Source organism: Falco rusticolus, chromosome 10 (genome assembly GCF_015220075.1).
Source record: "Falco rusticolus isolate bFalRus1 chromosome 10, bFalRus1.pri, whole genome shotgun sequence".
Lineage (NCBI taxonomy): Eukaryota > Metazoa > Chordata > Aves > Falconiformes > Falconidae > Falco > Falco rusticolus.
The window spans coordinates 87,456-110,613 of record NC_051196.1 but is presented as its reverse complement, the minus strand read 5'-3'; the positions used below and the strand labels follow the sequence as shown (position 1 = coordinate 110,613).

Here is a 23,158-nt window from a genome sequence, read left to right as displayed (position 1 = left end):
CGGGCAGGGGAGGGCGGCCGGGACCAAGCGGGCCCCCGGCGACAGCCCTGCCCCCCGCACCGCGCCCCGGCAGCCCCCGCCGCCCGCCTCGTCCTGCGGCACGTGACACACGCAGCTCACCTCCCGGAAGCGGTGTCACCGCCGGGCGGAAGCGGCCGTCGCTGCCGGAAGTGGGCGCGTGCGGCCGCTTCCTGTTTTTATGTAGGGGTGGGGAGCGGCGGCCTGGGCCGGGCCGGTGTGTGGCGGCGGCGGCACCGGGAGCGGCAGCTGGGCGCAGGAGGGGCCGGCCGCCATGGCAGTCTCCGAGAGCCAGCTCAAGAAAATGCTTGCCAAGGTAACGGCGCAGCCGGGGCGCGGAGAGCCCCTTCCACTCCCTACCGGCCCAGCCCGGCGGCTGCGAGCCGTCTCCGCCCTCCGCCTACCGCGGCCCGTCGGTCGGCCCGTCCTCGGCCGGGGCTGGGCGGGGGGAGCGGCGCGTGGGCCCCTGGGCGCCTGGTGTGCGCCCGGGACAGGGCGCGGGCCCCGCGTCTCCTTCGGCCTCGGCGCGGGCCCTCGGCAGGGGCCGGCTCCCCATCCCCGCTTCTCTCCGCACGGGCAGGCGCCAGCTTGCGGCTTTGTCCCGGGCCGGCAGCGGTGGGAGCGTGTCCGGCCGCCTGGAGCCTGGGAGGGGCGCGGGGGGCCGCAGCCTGACAGATGCCGTTATTTGTAGTTCTATGAAGCTTTAGTTCTGGGTTGGGATGGTGCCGGTGGCAGCTGAACAGGAACCATTTGCCGAGCTGAAGCTGCCGTGCAGCGAAGCGGATTGGAGCTGCGATGTGTGGTGTTGGGGTTGTAACAGCGTCGTTCACATTCACTGGTTAAATGAAAGTGGAATGCGAGTTCAACTTCATTGACTAGGATAAGGGTGGGGGTTTATTACCTTTGTTTAAGGAAACGAAAATCTATTGGAAGGTAAATCGTTAATCACTGAATCATCTAGAGCCATGTCTAGTTGTGCCACTTTTCAGGTGACAACTGGGCTTTGTCCAGCAGCTTGAAATGAAACCCTCTCAGGCTGAATAATTCTGGGGAGTTGTTGTTGTTGGTGTAATTTTTAAAATGACATTTAATCGTCATATTTGCAGAATTTTAAAATTAAATACAACAGGTGAGGATCTGATCAAAACTGGAAAAACCTTATTAAGGGGTCTTTCACCTGCATGGACTCATAAGCACATCTTTATCAGCTTGAAAATGAGTGCTGAATACTAACTCCATGTCAGTAAATGAGATTATATATTTGTGTACACCTGTCTTCCCTAAATTAAAATTGATGTGCTACAAGAAGAAACAGAATTTAAGGTAGACCTGTGGTGTCTTTCCCCAACACTTGCCCATTTTATACTGCCATCTGACTTTCTGTAGGTAAGTTCAAAGTGCAGTGTAATTAATTGCTGATGAAAAATGAAGTTCTATTCCACTAATTTATTTTTTTTAAATAGTTACGCTTTCTGTTCTGTAGAGGGAAGTTTAGTGATATTTACCATATTGAATAGTTCAGTGTGTGAGATAACAAAAGACTTAAGTCCTAGTTTAGGTGAACATAAGCGCTTGACTTCAGGTATTTGCCTGCTGTTTTTATGTAGGAAAGTTTCATCTCTATGATCTGTTTCCTGATACATGAAACAAGGAGGATGCATTTGCCATCTGAGAACAGAGGAGGGGAAAAAGTTAAGTTTAGAAATGAAGAATTCAAATTATTCAGTTCTAGTTACCTTTGTAGAAATCACTAGAATCTTACATTTTTCAAAGAGATTCTGGTATTTCTTGGAAATGCACAGCTACTTTCTGTACGAACACAGAAAAAGATTGTCTTGTTATATTCTAGTACTCCTTAGAGTGGAAAAGAGAAATAAGCACTAAAGAGTATACGTTGTGCTTTAAGTAATAAAAAATTCTATAGAAATTGTCATTCTCATTGGGAAAAACTTCATATGTCTTTTTAATATACAAAACTTTGATCTTCTATAGTTATCTGGATCTAAGTATTGAAATTACTAGCTCATGTAGCCCTTAAATTTGCTTGTGGCAACTGCTGGTATTTTACAAGCTTTTCTCTAATTATTCATTACTCAGTGTAAAAACTGAGTATTGGAAAAACAATAGTCTTAGTTTTAAGAGACATATGAAAATATTTTTTAATTTTCAGGTGTTTGGCCTAATTTCTAAAATCACCCCAGGTAAGCAGACCTCGGTGTTATCAACCCTATCACCTACTGTGTACCAGATTCCCGGTACACCTGCTGAGTAGGCAGGTGCCGTTTTATCTATTCCTTGACTAAAGTTATGCCAAAAGTGGAGTTAAATCCTGACTCTGAACCCTTGTGCTTGTTGGTAGCTTCTGTTAGTGGAAGCCAATTCTTTTTTTAATAGTGATTATGCAGTCTTCTTGAGCCTATATCCTGCATCATAAGGCACGTTCCTCTAAAAAGACCCCCTCTTTGTCTGGTGACATGCATTCATTCATACTGTAGCAACATGTGCAGTGATGTGGATATGTACTGCCAGTCTCTGTCTGGCCTACCTGAAATTTCACAGCCTGCTGTTTCCATGTTCTAGCAATGCCTGTCAACCTATTTGTCGACTGTGCTAGGCATTAGGGAAGGAGGGAGGAATGTACTCAGTTGCTAGCAAGTTGTGTCTCCTCTGTCAAGCTCCTCCTGTGTGCTTCTGATCCTGCACCCACTTGCCAGAGGAGGCTGTGTTCTTTGCTGGAGCCTTCCTGTCCAAATAGCACCCAGGGGCTGTCCTGACCCCCTGACCCTCTGTCTGATTGACTTCTGTGCTGGTGCCAAGCATCCCTATGGGAGGGGTTGCTTGATTTCCCACAGGCTGACCTTATGGCTGTTTTGCCTTTGGTCATTTCAGGAAAGTAAGTTACAGCATCCCACAAAGCACAGGTGCTTTTTGCAGACTAAGGTAGTATTAAAGGAAATGACATGGTATGTTCATCTCTGCTCATTAAATAAGAATTATCATGCCCAGGAGTAACATCCTTGTCAGTCTCTGTAGATAACAGGAAGCAGAGTTAGTTTCTAAGCTTCACGACTCATGAGTGTTTGTCAGAGCAAAGGTGACCCTAGCTGTGGCACCACACTTTGCTCTTAGATAATGTCTGAATTAATTTTTTTCATGTTGCTAGCACCTGCATGCTTTGGGTATCAGACATTTCATTGTGCTGGGCCCTTTGGCTTCCTGCCATGGTTGAATGAAGGGATGCTGTCTGTTTATGTTCCTGAAGACATCTGAAGATTGTAACTCTAAAAAAAAAAATTACAATTAATATATTATTGCCAAGAGGCTACATCGTTAGCTTTTCTTTTTAATAGTAGTTACCAGGAGGAATGGCCACAAGGTTAAAGAGCTATGCCAAGTGGTGAACCAGCTCTCTGTTGCCCAGAAGCATCTCCTTTGTTGTCTGTGGATTGTCGTTCTGAGACTTAAATTCTGTAGTAGTGTATCTGTGGTTTACAGATCTTCTGTGCTGTGAGTTTCTCCCTGCCTCCTGATAAAAGGAAGGGGGTGAAACCAGTATTATTACTGATAATATCATGCCTTGAAATGTCTGCTTTCTAGCTGATAAAATAAATGACAAATACTGTTATGCTTTGAAAAGCGCTGTGAAAGGTATCTGTGAAGTTCAGATCTTAAATAGCTGTGTGTCAGAAATGTTCAAAACATCACTGTATTTGTACAGAGATGGGAGTTGTTTTTAAGATCCACATATATCTCTCAGATACTTTTGGTAGTGGTGGAACATGAATGAAAATGCAATAGCTTTCCCCAAATCACTTGATGTATGGACCCTTTGTTTAAGATTAAAAGCATCTTAACACCCTGTTAACATCTGGTAAGTTATATAGGCAGTGTTCGGTTAAGTAATATGGAGAAATAAATAATTCTAAAGTAAGAGTGGAGAAGAATGTCCGTATAGCGATGGAAACTCTCATAAATGCAATCCATTGGATAAAACAAAAGAAAATTAAATTGTAATGAAAATTTAGTTTCTAAAGTCATTCTTTCTCTTTTGTTTTCCAGTATAAATATAGAGACCTAACTGTACAGGAGACAACCAGTGTTATTACTCAGTACAAGGACCTCAAACCTGTCATGGATTCATATGGTTAGTGTGTGCATGAGAAAATTTTTCTTATTGATTTGTTTAGATATATTGGGTAGTTTTTGTGGGGAAAAAGGAGATTAAAATTAGAAAACATAATTTCAGTTTCTCTTCTTGATCTTTGACATCAATACTTCCTTAGAAAAACAGTTATTTTCTAAAATAACCTTTCTATATTACTGAGTCTGTCTAACATGCCAAGAAGCATTGCATTTTTCACAGCTTAACTTTTAGTCAGTTGCTCAGTGATGTCATATCAGTTGTTGTTCTGAGATTCTTGGTATTTTACAAATTCGACTTTGCTGTCATGTGAAGATACTTTTAGAGTTCTGTTTAGAAAGAACTGTAAATCAATGAACAAATACTTCGTTACATGTCATTGTGGCAGTTCTTAATAGTACGAAGAAAACAGTCATCTGTATAGAGGATTGGTATGTAGGGTTTTGCAATGTAAATTAATGATGACAATCACTCTTTGTTAGCTATTTTAAAGGCTCTGAGTAAATTTGGGTGCATTGAATGAAGGTGGTGTCTGGAGTCAGCTCCAGAGGCTGAGGGCATGGTTTCACAAGATACAGTGAGCCAGCATAGCTGCTGAGGTCATCCTCCTTCTAATCAGTTTATTTTAACTGTCACCTGCGGGTTTCCTCTGTGAGCTAATTTATACTACTAGTATGTCATCAGAGATTTTATGGTCTCCTGCTTTCTAAATTCTAAATCTGGATTGAGAAGTATTAAGAAGGGACATGGGTAGCTAAAGATAAATTAGTTTTAACTTGAATAGCTGCAAGCCAGCAGCTGTCATGGAAATAAAAACTCATGCAGTGACTGGACAATCAAAAACAGTTGTAAAAGGACTGCGGTTGGAAAGCCATACACAAGTTTGCATAATGATAGTGACCAGAATTCCAGATGGATTTGAAGCTGTAGCAAGAAGCCCGTTTGTGTTACCTAATTCTAAGCTGCCTGGCTAAGGCTGAGCATAGAACCATGTACAGATAATTGATGCTATTTGAAGCCATGAAATGAGCAACAAGAAGATGGTTACATTGCTGTTGAGATAGTTTTCAAGTTTATATTAATAATGAAATATATACCCCTGATTAAGTCCCAACATGTTCTACCTGCAGTTGCAGAACACTAGCACCAAAAGAATTGTACATAATAAGTTACATTTGAAGTATGACTAGAAACTTTCAGGTAAAATTAGTTTCAGCTGAATAAACAAAATTCTGGTAATAAAGCTTTTATCTTCCTACTGTATTGGATCGAAAATATGGGAAAACTTAAATACAGCAACTCAGTAAACTGAGGTCAGGGTTCCTGTGCAGCTTGTGAACTAGGACTAAGGTTTGACAGCAAATCAAGTGCTATGCTTTTCTTCCTCTTCAGTGTATTATTGTTTGGTTAAATTACCTTCACAGATTATGTAATAAATGGCTGTGGCCCAGTAATTTTCAGTATTCTTGCTGACCTGTTTGTTTGGAGAAAGTATAAGTAATTCTAATCCTAAAATGACAGTTGCTTTTTAAATTAAATTTGAGTTCAGATTATCTTTGCAGCAATTTGTATGATTTGCAGTTTGTATGGTTCCAACATGTTTTGCGTGGTCTCTGAATTTTTATTTATAGTGAATGTAGTTTAACAATTATTAGGTATTCATTTAGCAGAAATTATTCATCAGAAGTTACCCGACTGTAGTTAATTGTTTGCTAGTCCATGCAATCCAATCTATGCAAGAGCAGAGCCTTTCAAGCTGAGTTTATAGATCTGTAACTTCTGAAGACCTATGCTGATAAATAGATGGGGTATAACCTGAACAGAGATTAACGTAGCAAATAAGTTTGTTTTGAAAATACTGTATGTTCCCTTGCAGTTTTTAATGACGGTTCATCAAGGGAGTTGATGAGCCTCAGTGGAACCATTCCTGTGCCTTACAGAGGTATGTGGTTTTTATCATCATCATCACTACCATTGTTTTCCCAAATTACATGAAAAGCTATTTAGATTTGTTCAGGTTCAACTTAACTACTGCAGCAATCACTGTTTTCTTGGAATCCTTTATTTGTCCAAAGTATAATGTTTTAAAGAAATTGTTCCCTATCTTTCCTGCAGAATAAAATTTTGATGTTGAGCATTGCTTCTTCAGTCTTGTACAGCTCTGTAACTTCTCTTATCTTTCAGTACTGCATGTTTCTCAAGCTTCTTGATTGAGTGAGGGTCGCAAACCTTTTATTGCTGCAGCTAATGATAATTCAGATTAGGGTCTAGTAATGTTGCATTGTAGAACAAATGAGATAATGTATTAGTGGTAAATTATAATTGTAAATCAAATTGTTCTGAAAAATGTTGAGTTCATGGCCATAGTGTGAGCTCTTTGTGGAATGTTATTAGTAGATTTTGTCTTCTGACTCTATGCGGTTGAATTAACTGGATTTAGGAGTTTTTTTATAAATCTTGGATACAAGAGGACAGTTGAAGTGTTCGAATAAGTTCTTAAATCTTTCAAAATATCTTTTCTAGGTAACACTTATAATATCCCAATTTGCTTGTGGCTGCTGGACACCTACCCTTTCAACCCCCCAATTTGTTTTGTTAAACCCACCAGCTCTATGACAATAAAAACGGGGAAACATGTTGATGCAAATGGAAAGATATACCTCCCTTACCTGCATGAGTGGAAATATGTAAGTACAGGGAACTTGAAATTGCTCAGTTCTGAATTCCTTCAGATAGTTTTATAATTTTTAACAAATAATACAAAAATAAAAAAAAAAGCCCAAATAGAGTGGCCCTCTTTGAGATGTTAAACCATTTTAAAAAATGAAAACGACTGCTTATTATTTGTAATGTCTTAAAGTTCAGGATTTTGCATTCTGTTGCCTGGTTAATCGCATCTTTAGTTATAGCTTGTCTAATTAAGCAGTGCAGCATAGGTGTCCTTCCCTGGCAGCACACTGATGTGAAGATCTGTGAGATGAGAATATTTATGGAATGGAAATTATAAATTCTGTTAAAACATCTCTGGGCTGAAATTAATCTCTGACTGAAATGGACTTGTATGAGCAATTGGACTTCTTTATGCAGACATTGCTGGAGCTTCAAGTATATGGATGTATTTGCTTTATCAATAAATAAAGGCATTGAGCAGTGCAGGCCTTAGAGAATTGTCACCAAAACATGGATTTTGTAAAGAAGATAAACTGTGCTGACAAGGTCAGAAGAATGGTACAAGATGCAACCTCAGCAAAAGCTATGTGCTGTATGAAATGGAAATGTCTGAAAACTTATTTATCTGTACTTTTTTCATGTAGGAGCGTGGATCTAAGTTTTTTAAGAAATACTATAATCCATCATGGCACAGTCATCTTCAGTTGTTTATTGCCCTGCAGTTGATATGGACCCATGTATTGCGCGGTTTATTCTAAGTGTAGATGCTACTGCAGGTGTGTTGTGCTATACCATTTTGAATACCAGCTGGTGGCCGGGTTTGGTATCTGTAAAGGAATCCAGAAAGGTAGTTATATTTGCCCAAACACAACGTACATGTCTCTGTGTGTGTATTATCTATCATCTGTCTAAAACCCACAAATAAAAGGATGGCTTTTGAGAGATGATGTAATGGTATAATTTTGTTAATATAGTCAGTTAAACTGTCTGTTAGAAAAATCAACTATTTGTGATTTGCTTACCCTCACAGCCCCAGTCAGACTTGCTAGAACTGATTCAGGTCATGATTGTTGTGTTTGGTGAGGAACCTCCAGTCTTTTCTCGACCTACTGCTTCATCAAGCTACCCACCATACCAGGCAACAGGCCCACCAACTGGTGAGTAATCATGACTACTAATTTCTACAAACACGTTAATATTCCGAAGTGAATGTTGCTTTGCATAGTTTGTCAACAAATTATGTATTCCCTTTTAGAATGACTTTATGTATTGCTGGCTAATGAATTCACTTGTACTGTACTTGACCTTTTTGAAATATGTTGGAAGAATGCATGTCGTTTTCCAGCTTTTAGAAGGAAGGGAATAATTAAGTTTGTATTTAAAAAAAAAAAACACACATCAAAACATGCACAAACATGCACAAACATGCCCCCAAGCCCCTTGAAACAACCAGTAACCTGTCAGCATTCAGAGGTATTATTAGAAAGAGATTATTCAGATAACTGTATCTTAATTTTTTTTATTCTGATAATACAAGTCCATCTGTTAAGTTTCCTGCAACCATTGATTCCATAAATAAAAGCATAACTGCTTCTGTTTCCTATGTCCATGCTCCTGTTTGTTTTGGACTTTTAAATTTTTTAATAATTACTAGCTGAATATAAAAAAACTCAACAAACTGCCTTGTGGTTTTTCATTCTCCTCTGTTGATTTGGTACTCTGACTTGGTATCCATTCTTATTTTCTTGCAAAAATTCTCAAGACACTTAAAATCTTTCGTTTATTTAAACTTCTGGAGCAGGTGTCCTCAAACTTTTTTAACAGGGGGCCAGCGCGGATGAAGGGGCAGGGAGTCATCCGCGGCTGCTTGGTTTCCCCCCGCAACCCCCGGCGGGGTGTGTGTGTGTTTGTAAATACCGGGGGCCAGATTGAGGACCCTGGGGGGCCATATCCGACCCATGGGCTGTAGTTTGAGGACCCCTGTTCTGGAGGCTTGGAGGCATCTTATTTTAAAGACTGGGGATAGGTGCTTGAGGTAAAAAGGGAAGTAGGAAACAGAAAATCCTAGAAATTCTGCATTGGGTGGGAAAAAACCCCCGGTAGAGTAGACCTGCTCAAGGCAAAGACTGGGGTGGGAGGGGAGGAGGAGAAGATTAGGTGCAGATAGTTTAATGATATTATAACAGTTCCACATTCATTTAATGATAGAGTATCTGTATTTGTGGTTATATATTTTTGCTGTATTTTTAAGGCTGTGTCTGTTTTCTGTTGAAATGTGACTTCTGTCAGATCATAGGGTTCCATCTGAAAAGCTGAAGTACAAGTTAACTACAATTTCCAGTGGAAACCATTTTTTGACAAGGTCTTAAGTTCTTAACATGCGAGAGAAGGCATGGCAAACATAAATGGGACCACTAGGGGTAGTTGGATAAAAGTGTTTGGGACTTCTTAGCTTGTCAAGTGCTACCCTACCTGTAAGAGCACTAGGTGATTCTGCTGTTTGGATTTTCCAAGAACAGCAGGTGTCAGGACTAGTACAGTTTTATTAGAGACTGTGACCTGTATTGTGCTTTAAGGAAGGCCTGTCAATTGAAACAAACTTAGTTACTCTTGTAGTCATTCAGTGCTAGCCTAGCTGACATAATTTTACTGGAAATGTTTCAGGATTTTCACAATGTTAATAGCTACTTAGTTTTGCTACTGTAATTGTTTTTTCCTTATTTTACAGACATTTAGGTTTTGGGGTTTTAAGTGCTAGATAAACTGTTTAAGAAAGAAATTAAGCCCTTTTTTTAAAAAATAGAATTGTTTAAAAGCATTCAAAGATGAAAATAGCTCAGGGTTTTTTTTTTTAAAATCTATTTGTAATCCTAAAATTACTAGAAGTGGGGAGTAAACATGCAAAATAAATATATAGATACGTTGCTAAGGCTGTTAAAGACTTAGGCATTTATATGTGTTGATAATAATTTTTTAAAGTGTAACTTCTAAGTAGCAGAAATTACTGGATAAGAACATGGTTGGATTGTTAAACAGCTAATCAACTGTGAAGTCTAGCTACTCTGAAGGTACTTAAATGATACACTTGTTATTTAGTGAGTGGAGAACAATGGTTATGTTGGAAAGGTTATTTTCTTTCTTCAGATTGTTTATATATCTATCTAAGAAGACAGTTCTCCAAGTGTGTCATCTTTAACAACATGCCTTTCTTTTCTCTCTTTCCCTAAATACAACTACTTGTGTATTTTTAAATCAATAACCATTTTTATTCATGCAGTGGTTAGGTTAAAGTAATGATTAAGGGGAAAAAAAAAGTGCAATGAAAGGTGCCCTAGCTAGTTCTAAGGATGTGTGATTGACTTCAATTATAGTTCTCATGCTCTTCCTCCAAATAAAACACTCCTGAAAATATTTTAACCACAGTTGATAGGTAGAGGTGCAGTCTTCAGAAATGCAAAATTTGCCTGCATTTTGTTTGCCTTTGGATACAGAAAGGAAATCCTAATTGGTCAATACATGGAAGGAAGGTCTGCTGCAGTTTAGTCCTTACGTGTTTTGAGGGGTAGCAGCTGCCTTGATCAGTTGGCACAGGGATAGCTCACAACAAATATCTGTATGTATTCCTCTTGCCAAGCTGCACCAGAGCAGCATGGGACATATCTGGGAGCGTTGTGAGATATGATGGTGTGGAAGGGGAAGTGAGGGGTTGCAGGGTATGCATTTCTGAGGGGTTTTGGCCAAGGAATGACTTCTCTTACTCTTATTGTTTTGTTATGTTATACTGTATTCGTTGTTTGATAATAATTTTGAGAAGCATCTTACTACAGCTTAATGTATATGTAATCTTTATATATACATATATATATATATATATATAAAGCTACTGAAAAGTAAAAAATATATAACATCATTATTTTATTTAGCTTCCTATGTGCCGGGCATTCCAGGTGGAATATCTACCTTTCCAGCAGGAAGCACTCCAAACCCAAGGTTAGAACCCCTTTAAACTATCATCATTTACCTGACAGTTTTCACTAAATAGTATCTAGTCTTAGTTGTATTATCTTATGGTATATTTGTTGTATAATTGTGTTAGCAGCTCTTTTTTTGAAAAGCGAGGACTGAATTCTTGTCAGTAGCCAAAAGGAAGTTTGAGAGAGGTTTAGCTTTCTTTGTGGCTTGCTTCAAATACAATATACTTGAGTGATATATGTATTTTGAAAATTATTACCTAACTCCCAGGTGCTGTCTTGCTTCATTCATATATTGGATTAGTTTTCATAAGGTTGATATGTTTACATGATACAGAAAGAAATGTATGCCTACAAGCTGTTTTGTTTATCAGGGTTGTTAGTATTGTTTGGCAAATTGGCAACTCAGGGCATTGACCAAAATGCAATTGCCGGATTAATACAAACCTTGACTCCAATATAAATGCAGACTTAATTCAGAGCACTCTTAAGAGAATTTCAAGGGCACAAAATTATTTTAAAAGCTTTTTAATAATATAAACCAAGACTTTTTCTTTAAGTATGATAAATAATAGTTTGGAATAAAGCTTTTCCAGAAAACTTGCAGTTCTTTCTTAGCAAATAGTAAGATGCTGATCGCTGCTATTATAATCTATCATGATAATCTATCATGATAATCCATCATAATTAATTATTTTTATTATTAATATCCTGATGTCCTGGTTTTGTGTTCGGAGCATGTGAGGAGTTGCTATAATATAAACTTAAAACCCTGTAAGCATTAAGAATGTGGGCTAGTATGTTTTAAGAAGTGAAAAATGGGGATTTTGCTAAGTTCTTACAGCTAGTTTTTTCCTCCTAAATATGTTTATTTAAAGTGCCCTTAATGAATAATAGAAGAACTTTTTTTGAAATAGTATCGTTTATGAATGAACAGAAATGTTTTTAAAACTACTGAATTTGTAGTTATTTGGAGAGGCACGGAATATGGTTTTTTATATTTTACATATGTTCTTGGACCATTTTGTTTACTTGTAGCCATGGTTAATATTCTCCTGTATGCAGGTATTTGTCAGTCTAGTGCTGACTAATTTGAGTCCTTGTTTCAGTTGATAATAAACATATTATAGGAAAGTATTGTAGATTGTCATGGTGTATGTCATCTCGCGATTGTTTCGGTGAACAAATGAATAGTTTTGTTTTCCTTCCTCCTTCAAAGCAAGGCTGGGAATTTCTGTAGGAGTTTCATCTTGCAACCATATTTTGCACATTTTTACGTTTACATAAAGCAGTTCAGAAGTCATCTTGATAACTATTCTCATATTAAAAATCATTAAATTGAAATTGCTGTTTGTGAGTTTGTAGCTGGAATAATTTATTTTGGATACTTTTGGGGTTTTGTATGGCAAGTTAGAAATGGCATGGCAAGATTAAGAGATTAAAGAGAATTTAGAATTATCCAAATGTTTGACCAGGCAATAACTAGATAAGGTTTCAGATAAAGTGATACCTTCTTAAATCATACCAGAAATATAAATTGTGAAGGATGTTAATGTGAACAGGAAAAGAGAAAAAGTATGACTTGGCCTGCAATTAGAACATTTTATTACGTAAACAGATGTTGAACACTGTGACATAAAGATAATATACACAGATGATATTTTACACATAGTTACATAACATTAGCATATCTTTCTTTGTCGAAGCAGCTACCCAAACTATTCTTACCCGGGTGGTGTTCCATTTCCAGCAACCACTAGTGTTCAGTACTACACTTCTCAGCCTCCCGTGACTACTGTTGGTGAGTAGCTTTGAAAGAATTTCTCTGAAGTGAAGCTTCCCTCTATGACTGATACATAAAGAAAGAAAATGGAAAAAGGAACGTACTGTTATTAATCTGACCTTCCAAAGTATTGCTTTTCAATGTAAAAGTTATTCGAGGGAAGAATAAAATACGTTTTATGTCCTTTACCTTGTATTTTATTCCGTTGGGAACTTGATAGATTCATGGTTTTGTGCAATGCATTGTGTGTGTTCTATGAATGTTTTGAAGACTGTAACTACCTTAAGTTGGGTTTTTTTCTCACTCTTTAACTGTAGGTGACTTGTGATTGTCTGTGTTGTTCTGTTTGTGGTCATGGTTGCAGTGGTTTGACCCTGTCTGAACACAGTGTGCCCACTAAAGCTGCTCTGTCACTCACCTCCTCAGCTGGACAGGGGAGACAAAATAAAACAAAAAAGGCTTGTGGGCAGAGATAGGAACCAGGAGATCACTCAGCAATTACCATCAGGGGGAAAACAGGCTTGACTTGGGGAAATTAGTTTAATTTATTACCATTCAAATCAGAGTAGGATAATGAGAACTAAAAATCAGAACTTAAAAACACCTTCTCCCCACCCCTCAGTTTTTCCCAGACTCAACTTCACTCCTCATTTCTCTCCCTGCTTCCACAAAGTGGTGCAGGGGAATGGGGAACGGGGGTTACAGTCAGTTTATCACGTTATCTCTGTTGCTCCTTCCTCCTCACACTCTTTCAGTGCTCCAGTGTGGGGTCCCTCCCATGGGAGACAATTCTGCATGAGCTTCTCCAATGTGAGTCCTTCCCACAGGCTGCAGTTCTTCGTGAACTGCTCCATTGTGGGTCTCTCCCATGGGATGCAGTCCTTCAGGAACGGACTGCTCCAGCGTGGGTCCCCTGTGGGGTCACAAGCCCTGCCAGCAAATCTGCTCCAGCGTGGGCTGCCCATGGGTCACAGCCTCCTTTGGGTACCCACCTGCTCCGGTGTGGGGTCCTCCACGGGCTGCAGGTGGAGATCTGCTCCACTGTGAACCTCCATGTGCTGATGGGACAGCCTGCCTCACCGTGGTCTTCAGCATGGGCTGCTGGGGAATCTCTGCTCGGGTGCCTGGAGCACCTCCTGCCCTCCTGCCCGGACCTGGGTCTCTTCAGGGCTGTTGCTCTCACATATTCTCACTCCTCTCTCCTGCTGCAGTTGTTGCAGAGATATTTTTTTTTCCCCACCTTCTTAAAGGTGTTCTCTTAGAGGCGCTACCACCATTGCTGATGGGCTTGGCCTTGGCCAGCAGTGGGTCCATCTTGGAGCTGGCTGGCATTGGCTCCATCGGACATGGGGGCAGCTTCTGGCATCTTCTCACAGAAGCCACCCCTGTAGCCTACTGGCTTCCAAAACCTTGCCACACAGACCCACTGCAGTGGTTTATAAAAATGGTTTTGTCCTTACTTAATCATCTGCTGGACTTGCTTTATTTAGACCTTATGTGTGTTTTTTTTATTCCAAGTCATAGCTATCTGAAGCAGAGTTTTCCAATGTGTTGGAATGAGTTTCATTTTTACTAAATTTCTTCTCCAGCCTCTAAACTGTTACTTCTTAATGGTCCCTACTTGTGACTTCCTTCTTTCTTCAGCAGCAGGATCTAGGGTATTAACATGGATCTTTTCCCAGTCTGCTGCTCCCTTGCCCTTTGCTAGCAAAATAACTAAGCTTGGTTTTCACCCAGCACCTCACTTCTAGTGTTTGTGTAACAGATTGGGAACGAGTAATAAAGGTCTTCTAGTTAAGTAGGAAGTTGGTGCAGTAACTTCACAACTGGATGATAGTCCTTTAGGAGCAGATATATGGTAAAGGATGTAGACTCTTTTGTCACCTTGTTCGAGTATCAGTTGTTTGTAGTGTCTTGCACCATAATTTAAAAGTGCGTCCATAGGTTCTTCATTTAATTTGTAAACTCCCAGTTATTTATACACGCGCTTTTCTCCATAACTCTGTGTACTTTGAAATTTTCGTTCACACACATGGGGGCAGAGCAAGTTCACAGCTTGGCAAGGGAAGATAGATGTTTCTGCTTTACTCTTAAAATATCTGAGAGTTGTTCTGTTACAGAATTTGGAAACAACAGTAAGTTGTATGTTGCATACTTGTGCCTGATCGCATCCTTTGTGTCAAAGTTTGTTCAGCCTTCTGAATTAGAAGAGTCTTCCCTGAAAGCCATCGGCTGTTTCATGGCCATCTCCACTCTGAGGTGACACGTGTCTGTCATGCCCACTGCAGGAAAGCTGCTGTCCCACTTCAGCACAGTACTCAAACAGTATACAGTTGGGAGGCTGTAGTTGGGTGTTTGAGAATTAGTGGTCTCTACTGGCTCTCTTGTAGGGAGGTGGTAAGAACCATTCTAGGGAACATTGGCTTTCTGCAGCATCTTTCTCAGATGCAAGTTTTACTTTTATGTAGTAGAGAGTTAATTTAAAATACAGATATGGTGGTCTTTCACTTCTTTCCCTCATTTTCATGCCCAGTGAAGATGAACAGTGGTGGAATATCTGCCAAGTATTATAGAAGTCTTTTCAAGTCCCGAGTGAGATCATCTGGTCCCATGTTGTAAAGCCAGATTTTGTAGTGGCAGTTTAACTGATTAATTTGATGCAGCTAGGTAAAAGTTATACACCTGTTATACATGGTTTATCTTGTGCCAAATGAAATGCAAACATGTCTCTAATCATTCACTACTTACAGTACTGTTTGTTTTTTTTACAGTGCAGTAATGGTTTTTCTTTCAACTGAAAATGTTTATTTCCTCTACATGTTGTTTGGCTGGTTTATTTTGATAGTTTATTTGGGAGCATATCAGGTGCTATAACTTTTGTATGCATGGTGGTGGGGTGTTTCCTATGGTGAGCATAGTTTGAATTGAATGAAAATACTAACTCAGAGTAGCTTAAGTTTTCACTAATAACTGTTTTCTCAAATAGTCAGGCTTTTTCTTTCTGTTCAATCATCTGCCATTAATTACCTAGTAACCATGCAGTTACTGGTCTGATGATTCTGTAAGGTCATTTCTGAAACCAGACTCTGCCTGGTAAAGGTTAGAGGTTTCAGTGCCCTGTGGATTTAATGGCTGCGTGCCATAAAGTTTCCCCCAAGCTGGGCTAATTATGGAAGTGACAGAAAATACAAAGGGTTCATGCTCTTTAAGAAGATACGTAAAATCTAATTGAGCTGTATTTAAACGATCCTTCATATGTTCAAAGACCACTTTCCTATTTGTTGGCATTTCTGTGTGGACTTTTATTGTCTTAGGTGTCTTGTGATTGTATTTTTTTTCCCGTGTCCTACTTTACTGTTAAAGGGAGCCTTGTATAAAATCTCCCAGAGTGAGGGATATCAGACAAAAGAAAAAGTAGAACTGATAGCTGGTTCTGACACTGTACTCAAGAATAATTCATTATGTAAAGTAAACAGTAACTGAAATCATGCTAATGCTGTTCTTGAAGTGAAATCAGGACCTTTTTGTGTTGATTTGGAACATGTATGTTTACAATTTTCTGCCTTAAACAGCAAGTCCTAAAAAGTGAATAAATTCTTTGTCCCAGATAGTTTTACTGGATTTGTTTTACTTCTCACTGTAGAAAGTACTGTTCTTTTCTCCTTTTCGTAAGAAGCAGCAATGGTGAATTCCTGGCTTTGTGTGTATGGTGCCATTTGACAGCTTCTGTTGCTGATTCTAATAGACAGTTAACCAAATACTAAGAATTACCTTGTTGACTGGAAACAGGGCAAATTGCTTAAGCCAGAACTGTAACTCAGATAAAATGTTGGGATGTTTATATTTTCATAAGACTCTCTTTGCACCAGTTGATTAATAATTTAGTCTCTCTTTTGCATTAGTAGTTAGCTCATTTATTTAAAATTATGTATGTTTTGGTGCAGTTTGTATGTAAAGTGCTTACATTAGTAATTACCAAAATCTGATATTTTCTTAATTTTGGAAGAATTTGGTGGTTTAGTAAGCATGATGTGCATCTTCCCATAGTTCCTTTCCTGTCATCTGCATAGTTTTATTTTGCCATGTATCTGGCTTGGTGCAGGTTTTGTGGGCAGGAATAAAAGGCATAGGAAAGAGATATGAATTTATGCAGTCTTGTTCTGTTAGCAGCAGCAATCCAAAAAAATCTTCTGGATGTTTTAAAGATTCTGAGGTGTGCAGTCCTGTCAGCAACAGTTTGCATTTGTTAGTATAAAAATACCAACAGACGCTCCAAATAGTGTTGTGTTTTGTTGTGGTTTTTTTGGTTTTGTTTTGTTTTTTAGGGTATGAGGCTACCCCAACAAAAAAATAATTTTCCATTCAGATGCTTGTTTCTTAAGGCAGAGTTTAGGTTTTAAAACCTGTTCTGGATTGTTGCTGATTATCAGGAAGATACCCAACCTACCCCAAGAACACTTTAGTGCTGAAATTTCACTAGACAGCCTACCCTTTTCCTGAGTAACTGTGGTAAAATTATTGTAATCTTATTTCTAGCTAATAGTAGTTCAGTTATTGAGTACTATTAATAACTAGCATAGCAAAAATATGTTTATCGCTGTTTATCTCAGTGTAATTTAGTCTACAAATACCAGTCTTTGAACTGCAGTGTTTACATGGCAAAATTAAGTTTGACTTGTCTGCATTTGCTTCTTATGAGGGCCTGTGCTTATTAAGAACAGTGAAGAAGTGGACTGGATTTCTGCTGACTTGAGACACTTCTCTTAGCGTTTGGGCAGGAAGAACAGAAGATATTCTAATGGTTTTGTCTTTAGCTACGTAAGATTCACAGGAGCCTTGATGAATGCTTTTTCACTTTAATTTTTTTGAGATCTAGGGTACTGGGAAGTATGGTGTATGTAATGCCATAGCAACTTAAGGGTTTTGATAACTATGTCTCTGGATGAAAGGACACTGGTAGAATTTCTTTTTGCAAATTTTCTTTCCAGTTACAGAACTTCAAATCACTCTACACTTCATCCATAAAAGTTGGAAAGTTTAGGCCCAAAACTTGCTATAATTCTTGCTTTATTAATAGTTGTTACAATTCAGGTGAAATTTCACAGATCTAAGAGGTGTGAGGCATAAGCATGGGAAAACTGTGACACTCCAGTTTTTCTCATAAAAGAATGGTTGATAAATACAACCTGATAAATACAGATACAATTTTGCAACCAATAGCCACTTTACATTCTCTAAAGCCATCCAGGTTTCCTGGTCTGCAGATACACAGCACTTCCTGTGACAGACAGAAAGGATTTACCTTTCTAATTGAAAAGGTGTTCGTGACAGACTCTTGAGATTAGGTAATCCTATTGAAAGACTGATTTGTAAAAGCAATAGTAATAATCAGGTTTAAATGTAAAAGCCTCTAGTGCTTCAGAGGGAGAGGGGCTAATGAAATATATTAGAGGATTTATTTTCTTCTATTGTTTTCTAATATTGCTGCATTTAAATGTGTTTAATAAATTGGAATTACAAATTGTATCTAGCAATCAAAACAACCAAAAAAGGTGGTGGTGGTTGTAACTCAGTTACATAGCAACCTATGTTGCTGTTTAACTGTAACACTGATCATTTATAGAAGCTAGTTATATAATACTAGAACAATATTGGCTAGTAGCTACTAGCAGGTTAGTAGTACTAGGTTTACTAGTGCTAAAATCACTAGCCTGAGTTTCTGGGCACAGTGGACCAAGTGAAACTGGCAAATTAGTGTATCTGCAATCAAATTGTGTCATTATCTTTGTCTTACGTAAAATAGCTATGCTTACTTTGTTAGGATCAAATTGTGTAACTAATTCTACAGAATTCCTGTATGCTTGACTAACACTCTTTATTCTACTAATATTAAAGAACTATTTTATTCAGAGAGAATTTTTAAGTGTTCTTCATGGGTGCCATTACCTAATTTTATAAACTATGCTCCTCACATCCTGTTCCAATGACAATAACATCCTGCAGAAGTTTAAAAAAAAAAGTATAACACTGAACATGTACCTAAGACTGCCATCTGATTTTAAGTCTGCTAGACTATATCTAGAAACCATATGCTAATATGATTGGCAAGATTTCTCTCTTTCTGTCTTACAATCTTTTAATAAATGTTGCTTGTTAAAGTAAGATTACCTCCATAACAAATGTTCTGTATTGATGCTGATTGTTTTACTTCTCTCCTATACATGCCCTAGGATGGCTGAATGATAGTAATTGTGAAACCAGTTGGAAAGACTAGTTCATATTGTAGCTTTTCAATCACTTGATACTGTCCAGTAACCTGTCACTTTAAACAGACTCTGCTATTAGATCTTCATAAATATAAAGGAAAGCAGTTAAGAGCTTTTTCATTGAAATTATTTTGGTTAGCTTAGTGGGCATCTATTTTTATTAATCTTAAAGAAAAACCCAGTGATTGGCAAGCCTCAAGATAGAGTACCTACAGAAAAATTCACTGGCTCAAGCCAACTGTTACAGATAAATTGTGATTAAATACATATATTCATTAAATCCTATAGAGTTTACCAGAAATTTATTCTTCTTTAAAGGGACTCAGACTAATAACATTCATAGACTTTTGGGGAAATGGCCAGCCCACTTTTAGATTAAAGGAAGATTGTGGATATAGGAATAGTAAAGTGAATGAATGTATGCATATTCTTAAATTTACTTGTGCGCATCTTAGTGTGGTTTATCTCACTGTGGTCCCATTGTTTCTGAAAATTATTATGGAAAACAGTTTACTGTCTTACATTGCTAAAGTACATAGAGCTGGCTAGCCACTTGTTTTTTCAAACTGGCTTTATACTGAAGCCAGTGCAGAATGGAGTTAATGATACACTTGTGAATTTTCTTGTGCAGGACCCAGCAGAGATGGAACTATCAGTGAGGATACCATTCGAGCTTCCCTTATTTCAGCAGTTAGTGATAAACTGAGGTGGCGAATGAAAGAAGAAATGGATCGTGCACAGGCTGAACTCAATGCCTTGAAACGGACAGAAGAGGACCTGAAGAAAGGACACCAGAAACTGGAAGAGATGGTAACTCGCCTGGATCAAGAAGTGGTAAGCTGGGATGAAACACTGCTCTGTATCTGACTGTTCCTAGTAGTGAACAGAAGCATGTCATTAATTCATTATTAAGCATGATAGAAAAAGCTTCCAGTGTGTTGCCTTTTGAATATATATTCTCTTTCCCAGTTGAGGAGCATGTGTTCAGACTGAAGCAAGTCAGAAATAGCAGTGACTGTAAGATGGATTGTCCTGCACATATCTTAGGAATGTCATCGTTCAGTAGTAGAGGAACAGTATTGTTTTGCCCCATCCTTCCTGCAAAAGATGTCAGTGGTGTGAGATTATTTCATAATTGTGTCTCAATTTCTGGGTATTAATGTGAAACAGCTGGAAAACATTTCAGTGTCCTACGGCAGACACACTGATTTTAGTCACAGTCTCCTTGTATAACCTGCAGACTTTTCCCAGACAAGAGTCTCTCCTACTCAGTATGCTTAGAAATCCCTGCAGTTTTTCATTAAGGCCTGACATCTTCTGCTTAGTTCATCTACTCCTTGTATCACTGCTTGGGAGTAAGATTTTGGGATTGATGAGCAGTTTCTGAAACCAGCTCAGTGCTCAGGTGTGGTTTAAAAAAATAATTAGAAATTATTTACCAGGACTAGAGAACAGGGGAAACCATTATGTCACCGTATAAATCTGTGATATGCCCACTTTAAATGTAGTGTGTCGTTCTAGCCTTACCTTTGAAAGAAAGGGCATAATAGAACTGCAGATATTTGATGCAATTTGATGATCCAGCATATCTAGACAGCTTCCGTATAAAACATGACTAAGTAAGCTAGGACTTCAGTCTGGGAAAAAGACACTGGGGACAGAGTGTGGAATGTGGTAATAGTCTATATGGCTTTGAGTGATATGAAGAAAAACACAGTGGTGTACAGTCTCTTCCAGTGCATTAGCTGTGGGACATCAAAAATATCAGCAGGCAAATTCAAAAGTAACAAAAGGAGGTACACCTCATACAGATGCAGTGAAATTAGAGTTACCATTAGTGGGTAAAGCCAGCGTATTTTGTTTCCTGTCAATGCAGTTAATTGTTTGTTTGATCCATGCTCAGCAAACTTGCATGGCAACTTACTCCAAAAGACACATTTCTAAAGAATTTTTTTTTTACTTTGCTTGCATTATCTTTAGCTATTTTAAATGGTTATTTTTCCTTATGTGGCATCTTCAAAATACTTAAAGACTGTTAGCATGACTTCTCTGTAGTTATAAATTAGTAATGAATTGACATTATCTAAAATAGCCTTTATTTTCTTAAAATGAAAGTATCCAATATCTATAGTTTGGTAGCTCTTTCTTTTGGAAAAATCATCGTAGAGATGAGTAGAGAAGTAAAGAATCAACTGGTGTGTCTAAAAATCTTTCATCTCGACAGTTGTATCACAAGAAGAAATTCAGTTCTCAAGACCTAAGAAATAAACATGCAATTGTTTTTAGGCTGAAGTTGACAAGAACATTGAACTTCTCAAGAAGAAGGATGATGAGCTCAGTTCTGCTTTAGAGAAAATGGAAAGTCAGTCAGAAAATAATGACATAGATGAAGTTATTATTCCTACAGCACCACTTTACAAGCAGATCCTGAACTTATATGCAGAGGAAAATGCAATTGAAGACACCATCTTCTATCTTGGGGAAGCATTGAGACGTGGAGTGATAGATCTAGATGTTTTTTTAAAGGTAGGTTTCTTGGGATGTTTTCAAGATGTGCATTTTAAATGTGTTTAAATACTTTAAAATTTTTTGTTCAGCTTGTTAACATTAGTGATTCCTGCACAGAGGAGGATCTTGCAAGAACATGAATACTTCTGTGTCAAAACATAAGTTTTAAAAGAGGAATTTCAGAATTAAGATAAATGACCAATTTTTAAAAGCATTCTAGTTAAGAATGTGTTGACATAAGCTTTCCATTGGGCTTGCATTCCCAGTTCTAGAGAAACTAAGGGTTCTTGGAGTGTTCAGGCTGCTTTTCACTTGCAGTCTGTGGATACCTCTGCTGAGGCAGCCAGTGGACTGTTAGAATCGTAGTGAAAAAACCACACCAAACCAAACCTGGACAATTTGTTCCCTTTGGTTGCTGTCCTTAATGCTGAAAGTTTTCATAACATCTGATTTAATAACATTCCTTTATTTTGAACTTTTGTGCATGATGGTGGCATTTGAAATAAAACCAGTTGTTGCTTTTGAAGGATTAAGAATACTTCTAAACATGAAGTAAAACTACACAAAATGCGTATGTCAGAGTAATTAATGTTGCCATTGGATCTGGAAAGATTAGTGTGCAGTGCAGAAGTGTTAATAGTCTGTACTGGGGCCACTGGGTAACGAGAGTTACCAGTCCTACCTTTTTCTAACAGTTGAGGATCCCCCCGAGTTACCACTTCAGCTTTGCTTTTAAATATCCAGTGTACAGTGCACTACATAGAGACATAGTATTTCCTTCTTGTGTAGCTTGCTAGTTCTGTTTCTTCGCTGTTAAAAGACCTGTTCTCTGCCCCATGGGAAGGGCATCAGTCTGACTTCGCATTGAAGTACATTGCACATATTCTTATCAAATAGAAAAGTGGTAGAGTTAATAATTAAAATAACAAAAAATGCACTATAGTGATTGCATTTGGTAGCTATCTACAAGTAATCTCGAGCCAAGAGAATGTCATTTAGTATACTAATGTATTTAGTGTTTCCAAAAAAATAACATCCTATTTGGGTCATGGAATGTGTCGTGCTTTGAAAATGCGTATTGTAATATAATTAAGATTATATCAAAACTTTCCCAATAGCCACCTGTTCTTGTTCTTTTTGCAGCATGTACGTCTTCTGTCTCGCAAGCAGTTCCAGCTGAGGGCATTAATGCAGAAAGCAAGGAAGACTGCTGGACTCAGTGATCTCTACTAAACTCTCGGACTTTGACTGGGAAGTTAGATTTCCTTATGAAGCAGCCATTCTCTTGATACTTCTTTTAATCAGTAGGTGCCCAGAGTAAGTTATTACATCATTCAAGTGGAAGATATTTTGAATCGATAATATATTTTCTTTTTGGTAAAGACTAGCTTTTATTAATGCACTTTCTATCTCCTGTAGTCTTTGTGCTGGTGGACTTACGCAGAATAAAACTTGTTTTCTTCCTCTACAGAACTGTGTGTGATGCGATTTCTTTACAAACAGGGCCTGGTTTATGCAGTGTCAGCTTAACCACTTTCACTTCACTTCTGTGATTTGGAAGACAATTCAGTGTCCTGAACTGAAACTGTTTCACTGTAACTGACCTTTGTAATGATCAGTGAAAGCTGAAAACTCAGAATTTCAAGACACTGCTGTTTGACCTAGCTGCTGACATCCAAGGATTGTTCTCTTGAAGTGAGCTTGGTAACCGTTACATTGACTTTCTTGTTCTACCATCAGATCATGGTCTTAGTGGGGTATACCTTATGGTGCCTTAAGAAGTTAGCAGGGACAGTGCTTG

The 23,158-nt window shown here is 38.5% G+C and overlaps 2 protein-coding genes across 4 annotated transcripts in view; both read left to right on the top strand.

Moving 5' to 3' along the window:
• The window catches only part of UEVLD (UEV and lactate/malate dehyrogenase domains), a 43,267-nt gene extending 20,442 nt beyond the window's left edge, over positions 1 to 22,825 (top strand). For both annotated transcript variants that reach the window (XR_005106619.1, XR_005106618.1), the window contains exons 13-21: positions 4,078 to 4,162; positions 6,036 to 6,101; positions 6,683 to 6,846; positions 7,860 to 7,986; positions 10,753 to 10,819; positions 12,510 to 12,601; positions 19,481 to 19,683; positions 21,136 to 21,375; positions 22,501 to 22,825. The gene's annotated coding sequence lies outside the window, so the exon portion shown is untranslated. The remainder of the gene's footprint in view (positions 1 to 4,077; positions 4,163 to 6,035; positions 6,102 to 6,682; positions 6,847 to 7,859; positions 7,987 to 10,752; positions 10,820 to 12,509; positions 12,602 to 19,480; positions 19,684 to 21,135; positions 21,376 to 22,500) is intronic.
• On the top strand, positions 162 to 22,825 carry TSG101 (tumor susceptibility 101). 2 transcript variants are annotated; one of them, XM_037403371.1, is made up of 10 exons: positions 162 to 334; positions 4,078 to 4,162; positions 6,036 to 6,101; positions 6,683 to 6,846; positions 7,860 to 7,986; positions 10,753 to 10,819; positions 12,507 to 12,601; positions 19,481 to 19,683; positions 21,136 to 21,375; positions 22,501 to 22,825. In XM_037403371.1, the coding sequence occupies exons 1-10, from the start codon at positions 293 to 295 to the stop codon at positions 22,588 to 22,590; spliced, it is 1,179 nt and encodes a 392-aa protein (XP_037259268.1). In that variant the 5' UTR covers positions 162 to 292; the 3' UTR covers positions 22,591 to 22,825. The 2 variants fall into 2 exon arrangements, with proteins under 2 accessions (XP_037259268.1, XP_037259269.1); XM_037403372.1 differs by having other exon boundaries at positions 165 to 334; positions 12,510 to 12,601.
• Positions 22,826 to 23,158: the final 333 nt, after the last annotated feature.